Source organism: Solanum tuberosum, unplaced genomic scaffold, assembly GCF_000226075.1.
Source record: "Solanum tuberosum cultivar DM 1-3 516 R44 unplaced genomic scaffold, SolTub_3.0 scf00104, whole genome shotgun sequence".
Taxonomy (NCBI): Eukaryota; Viridiplantae; Streptophyta; class Magnoliopsida; order Solanales; family Solanaceae; genus Solanum; species Solanum tuberosum.
Window position 1 is genome coordinate 1,677,160 of NW_006239030.1, and position 7,300 is coordinate 1,684,459.

A 7,300-nucleotide genomic window follows, 5' to 3' on the forward strand; every position below is an offset into this window, starting at 1 on the left:
TGTAGTCCCATTGGTGCAATTAGAAAAAAAATCTCTGTTAAGAATTCCTATGTCGGAAAAGGGATGAAAATTTGGTCTACTTGTATGAACTTGAACAATTCTCCCTCATAAGCTAGCTTTTGGGTTGAGTTAGACTCAAGATCCATATTTACCGTTTCAATAATTAATATATTGAATAGTGCTACTACTTTAACGTTTTTCAGATATTTGTTGTATCATTGCTAATAGTAATTAGAATTGCACACCTACTATCAAAATTTATTACAAGTGAATGATAATTTAAATAAGATTTGCAATTAATGTTCCACGTTGATTTGTTTACATCCAGAAGGTAAATGCTGAATCTCAGCTTTGAAGAATAGAGAAGAAGCTACACAAGAGCAATTGTATTGATTGAGATCAAAAGGCTACATGTACAAGAGAAAAGGTTGATATTTATAGACTCACTCTGCCTCACTATTTGTAACCAACTGAGTGTAACTAATTTTCTTACAAGTTGTTACAACTAACCAACCTATCCTAACTACCACTTTTAGGCTAACACTCTCAAAACATAACATATCACAACATACCCCTTCAAGCTAGGTGGGGTAAAAATGTTAAGGACTCCTAGCTTGGTCGGCAGATAGTCATGTTGTACTTTAGCCAACACTTAAGTTAACACATCATTCGTCTGTTCTTGAGTAGGTAGATAGTTTATACTGATTAAGCTTTGTTGCAGTCTTTTCCTTATGAAATGAGTCGATCTCAAAGTGTTTTGTCCTCTCATGATATACAGAATTTGCAGCGATCTGTATGGATGCTTTACTATCACTTTATACCTGGACTGGCAACTGAACTTTTGCATCTACTTCTTTCAGCATTCCAAGTAGTCAAACTAACTCTGAAACAGTGGAGGCAAGGCTCATATATTCAGCTTCAGTTGAGCTCTCTGACACTAATAAATTACCAATTTTAATCATGTAACCAGTAACAGATCCTCTAATAAGTAGACAAGAGGCCCAGACAGCATCACAAAATGCAGTAACCATTCCGTCTGAAATACTAGCCTATATTAAGCCTTGACCAGGTTGTCTTTTTAGGTATCTGATCACTCTCAATGCAGCATCCATGTGAGATTTCTTGGGTTGCTGTAGAAATTGACTCAGAGTTTGAGGGTTGAAGGTTATATTTGGTCTGATTGTATTGAAATATAGCAACTTGCTAATCAATTTATGATACATTGCCTGATCCACCAGGGGTCTTCTAAGGCTGATTGATCCTTTCGTAACATGCTCATCATACTGTTTCGATATATGTAAGTTTAACATTGGAATCAATGGGGGTACCTGCAGGTTTAGCTGCTAAAAGACCAACTTCTGCTATAAGCTCTAATGCATATTTTCTTTGGTGGATTAGTATACCCTCTGCTGACCTAAAAAACTCAATATCTACGAAGTATTTTAGCTCACCAAAGTCCTTCATCGATCTTAAAAACCTATTGCAGTGCCTTTTTTCTCTTCTATCAACTTGAGACTACTCCCAGTTATCAACATGTCATCTACAAACACAAGTACAACAATATTTCCTTCTTCTGACTTGTTGATGAACAATGAAAAATCATGTTGACTCTGTTTGAATTTGAGACTAATGAGAGCTTTAGTCGACTTATGGTTCCATTGTCTTGGGGCTTGTTTAAGATCACACAGGGACTTTGTCAGTCTAACACCTTCTTTCCCTGACTGGCAAGTCCTTGAGGAAATTGCATGTAAATTTCATCAACAAGATCACCTTGCAGAAAGGCACATCCATCTACTGTATATTCCAATGCTTTGCAATAGACACTATAAACCTTACTGAAACCATTTTAACTACAAATGAAAATGTTTCTTTACAGTCTATTCCTCTTTTTGGTTATATCCCTTAGCAATCAATCTAGTTTCAAACCTCTCTATTTGTCCTGTTGATTTGTACTTGACTTTGTATATCCACCTACAACCTATAGGTCTATAGTGTCTATTACAGACAACCTTTTGCAATTTGACATTGCTAACAAAAGGTTGGGATTTACTTGTTCACTCTTATTTGGTCAAACAACATGTGCCAACTTCAACTTTACATCCACAGCTTGATGGTAAAAACAAAAACAAAAAGGTTTGCTTTTGTAATTTTAGATTCAAATAATTGTTTTCTTTTATTTTCCAAAGGATGGAGTTGATCTAGAATACATGTATCTGATCGACTTATTGTTTGGTTGTTTAATTTAGTCACAATGGTGTCAATTCGCAAAAGTCTTAATAATTGATTGTGTATATCTACACTTTGTTTGGATGGTTGTTACCATTGTATTGTATTGTATGCTTCGTATTGTATTGTGTATTGCTAGTTTAAACAAAATATTTGATTGTTATTTAAATTTTATTATGTCATATCGTTAAACTCATGTTAGATAAATTGAAAAATCTCATTTTGTATAACGATCAATTTAGTGTGATCGCATTTTTACATTAATTTTTTCTTCTCATTTGTCTTTACTTATTTTTTAATTATCTTATATTATTGTTTGCCCTACCTATTTTGATAGTAGTTCTATGATGGACCCTACTTTACTTGTAAGTTTATCCTTTCGATTGTTGATGTGCGACATTATGTAATGACGGAGAACGATACAATCTATCAAAGTAGGGTTGAGGGGGACGGGAAGGTGTTCACCCAACACTACAAGAAATCAGGTTTGTTTTCTGGCGACTAAAGTTGCTAAAAACCCTGAAAGTCGCCACTAAATGTTATTAGTGGCGACCTTTAGGCTGTGGCAAGTTCCTCCATATCTGAAAGTTATCTGTGACGACTTTGGATGTTGCCACTAAGGGTGTGTTTCGGTATAAAGGAAAATGTTTTTCAGAAAATATTTTTCAATTTTCTCATGTTTGGTTGGTTGGCTTAAATATTTTGGAAAATATTTTCCAAATCAACTTATTTTCATCAAATTTAAGGAAAATAACTTCCCTTAGAAAAGTAAGGAAAAGATTTTTCAAAATCATTGTGAACCTCCCACATCAACTTTCCATCCTAACTTAAGTCTTGGATATCAAGTCTCAATACTAATTCTAGATCTCACTGATGATTCTCAATTCGAAACTTGACTCTCGACCTCGATTTGGGATACCACTCTCGAGTTTCGAATTGAATTAGGGTTGGATCTCGAGTTAGAAATAGAAGTCGAATTTTGGGTCGAGTGTCAGGGTTGGATCTCGGAGTGGGGTTAGGTATCGGGGTTGGGATCATGTTTAGTTCTCGTGTCTTAGGTCAAGGTCGGGTCTCGGGTCGGAATATATCGAGGGTTGGGTGTTGGGGTTGGATTGCATTGCAAAAGTTGGATCTTGAGTTGAATGTTGCGGTTGGAAGTCAGAGTTGGGTCTCGGGTTGGGTTCAAGCTCGGGTATTGGGATCGTGTCCTGATTCGGGTCATGGTCATGATCGGGTTCTAGTTTAAATGTCGAGTCACGTATCAGGAGTAGGGGACAGGTTCCAGATTGGGTGTCGGAGTCAGATGTCCGATCAATTATTGAGGTTGACTTTTAGGGTAGAATCTATTTTCCTAAAAAGTATTTTGTACTCTAGACAAATATAAAATATAATTTTGTTAAGAATATTTTTCATTCACCAATCATACATTAAAAAATATTTTCCAGTCACTAGTCAACTAGAAAAATAAGTTAGAAACCAAAGGAAAATATTTTCTACAAAAACATTTTCCTTCCTACCAAACTTACCCTATGTCTCCTTATATTGACTAATGCATCTTGTATTCTTTGAACAATGTGATAATTAAATAACCAAGGGAGAAATTCGAAAAGCTATTGTAGTACTAATTGATATGAATATAATAATAATAGTATAATGCTTCTTCCATTCCTTTTGTTTCTTCATTTGGACGAAATCATGAACTGGCAGGCAATATAATAGTATCTATTACGTAATTATATATAGTCAATGTTCATAGATCCTAGAATTCTTACACCGCAACTTGTATAATCAAGAATCATGTTAAATAAGTTTTACATCACTATAAATCATGATGCTACATCTCCAAATTCTATTCACTCCATCAATAACGTAACAATGGTTACCAAAATAAATTTTCTATCCTTGTTTCTTTCTTTGATCTTTTTATTTTCCCTCTCCTTAGCGAAAACACCTCCGAGACCTCGAGCTTTTCTTCTTCCAGTAACCAAAGATGCATCCACTAAACAATATGTCACAACCATTTACCAAAGAACACCCCTTGTCCCAGTCAAACTTACGATCGATCTTGGTCAACGATTTTTATGGGTTGATTGTGAAAAAGGTTACGTTAGCAAATCTTATAAACCAGTCCGTTGTGGTTCTATCCCTTGTAAACGTTCTTTATCGGGTGCATGTGTTGAATCATGTGTAGGTCCTCCTTCACCAGGGTGCAACAATAACACTTGTTCACATACTCCTTATAACCCCTTTATTCGTACTAGCACAGGTGGTGAACTTGCTCAAGATGTCGTTTCACTTCAATCAACCGATGGCTCGAATCCTCGTAAATACTTATCAACAAATGGAGTAGTCTTTGATTGTGCTCCTCATTCTCTTCTTGAAGGACTAGCAAAGGGAGTTAAAGGGATTCTTGGACTTGGGAATGGTTATGTAGGGTTTCCTACTCAATTAGCTAATGCTTTTAGTGTACCTCGAAAATTCGCTATATGTTTGACTTCATCCACAACCTCTCGTGGTGTTATCTTCTTTGGTGATAGTCCTTATGTTTTTCTTCCTGGGATGGATTACTCAAAGAGACTTGTTTACACTCCACTTCTCAAAAACCCCGTTAGTACATCAGGTTCGTATTATGAAGGGGAGCCTTCAACGGATTATTTTATTGGAGTGGCGTTTATTAAAATACATAGTATTGTTGTGCCAATAAATACCACATTGTTGAACATTACCAAAGATGGCAAAGGGGGAACAAAAATTAGTACGGTTGAACCTTACACAAAATTAGAGACTTCGATTTATAATGCTTTAACAAAGGCATTTGTTGGAGCGCTTGCTAATGTTCCAATGATGAAACCTGTTGCTCCTTTTAAAGTGTGTTATAATAAAACGAGCTTGGGAAGTAATCAGGTTGGCCCTGGTGTTCCACCTATTGAACTAGTGTTGCGTAACAAAAATGCTACTACGTATACATCTTGGTTTATTTGGGGTGCGAATTCTATGGTGACGGTGAATAATGATGTGGTTTGTTTTGGATTTGTGGATGGTGGAGTTGAATTTGAACCAACTTCCATAGTCATTGGAACACATCAAATTGAAGACAACCTTTTGCAATTTGACATTGCTAACAAAAGGTTGGGTTTTACTTCATCGCTCTTATTTGATGAAATAACATGTGCTAACTTCAACTTTACAACCAAAGCTTGATGGTAATTAAAAAAAAAGTGTGCTTTTGTAATTTTAGATTCAAATAAATGTTTAATTTTATTTTCCAAAGGATGGAGTTGATCAAGAATAAATGTAATCAACTTCGTTTGGTTGTTGAATTTAGACGCAATGGTGTCAATTAGCAAAAGTCCCAATAATTAATTGTGTATATCTACACCTTGTTAGGATGGTTGTTACACGTTACGTTGTATTGTATTGTATTATTAGCTTAAATAAAATGTTTGTTAATCATTGTTACATAAATTTTATTATGTCGTATCATTAAACTCATCTTTAGGTAACGACGAAAAGTCTCATTTTGTATAACAATTAATTTGGTGTGATCACGTTTTTACCTTAATTTTTTTCACTACAAGAAAAGTGTGAATTACATGGGGATTTTCGTGGGAATTAGTATGAAAATCTGTAGGAACCTTATTTTCCTACAAATTTTCCTACTAATTCCCAGGAAAATCCCCATGTAATTCACACTTTTCTTGTAGTGTTTCTTTTTATTTTTCCCTTTGTTTTTGACGAATTTATACCATTATACACTGTCTAATGGCCTTTTATTTATAATAAATAAAATTCCCAACGTGAATAAGTACAAGCAAGGGGAGCTAGACCTTACCTCACAAATCCTAATTAATGAGGTAACAAACCTCTACTAATTAATAGCAAGAATGAAGAAAATAAGAGCTAGAGCAAACTAGGTATTCTACGATTATCATAGAGTTTATAATACACTCTATAATGATATTACAAATGAGGATGCTTTAATAATGTAAGAATATAAACGTCAAGAAGAAGGTTGAGTTATCAAACTCAAACTTTGTTTTATATATGTATGATCTAAAAAGATAGTTTAGCCATCTAAAGTAACCTGAAATAATTTTCACTTGTCTTCTTCTGCAAATTTGTTCAATAGCACTTGTAGTTCATCACTTCCTTTTGGATTTATTGGATCTTATTGAAGTTGGTGGCACTATCATATGATTGTGCTTGGCTTGTCGCATCGGTCATAGGTTAAATCACTTGTCGAACTAGCATGAGAGAGTGATGACATACCTTTCTCTATACAATGTTGTAGTTAAATTTTTCAAGTAGCGAACAATGTTCTTATTTGTCTTTCCTTATTATTTAATTATTATTATTTTATTATATAGTTTGTCCTACCTTTTTATAGTAGTTCTACATTGTATCTTACTTTTTTTGTAGGTTTATCCTTCAGATTGTTGATGTGTGACATTATGTAATGACGGAGAACGATACAATCTATCAAAACAGGATCGAATCTAGGGGGACTACAGGGTGTTCCCAATCCAATTTTTTTTTATGTAGATATACAGATTTTGAATCCTATGAACACAAAACTAGAGGTTGGTTTGGAACTGATTTAGAGGGTTTAAAGCTTACCTTTAAGGGTGTGTTTGGTATGAAGGCGGAAAATGTTTTCCAATTTTCTCATGTTTGGTTGGGTTAAATGTTTTGAAAAATGTTTTCCAAATCAACTCATTTTCCTCAAATTTAAGGAAAATGACTTCCCTTCAAAACTTAAGGAAAACATTTTCCAAAACTCTCTTTCAACCTCAAATTACAATTATTTTTTTTGTTGAAAAAATCAATTTTTTTTGTCCCTACCTTCAAACCAGCCCCACAACCACCCCCCAACAAAAAAATAATAATTTAAAACTTGTTTTTAAATTCAATTTTTTTACCCACCCTCACCCCTACCCCTACCCCGTCCCAAAAAAATATTAAAAATTATTTTTAAAAGATATTTCTAATTTTAATTTTTAATTTTTTTACCCCCCACCCCCTTCAAAAAGAAAAAAATTTAAGTTTGTTTTTAAAAAATATTTTCAACTTCAAA

General features: G+C 34.3%; 1 protein-coding gene across 1 annotated transcript; it reads left to right on the forward strand.

The window, feature by feature from the left end:
• Positions 1–4,056: 4,056 nt before the first annotated feature.
• LOC102589892 (basic 7S globulin-like) lies at positions 4,057–5,427 on the forward strand. The gene has a single exon (XM_006349182.2). It carries the CDS (start codon positions 4,102–4,104, stop codon positions 5,425–5,427), a length of 1,326 nt encoding a protein of 441 aa, XP_006349244.1. The 5' UTR covers positions 4,057–4,101.
• The last annotated feature ends 1,873 nt before the right edge of the window (positions 5,428–7,300 follow it).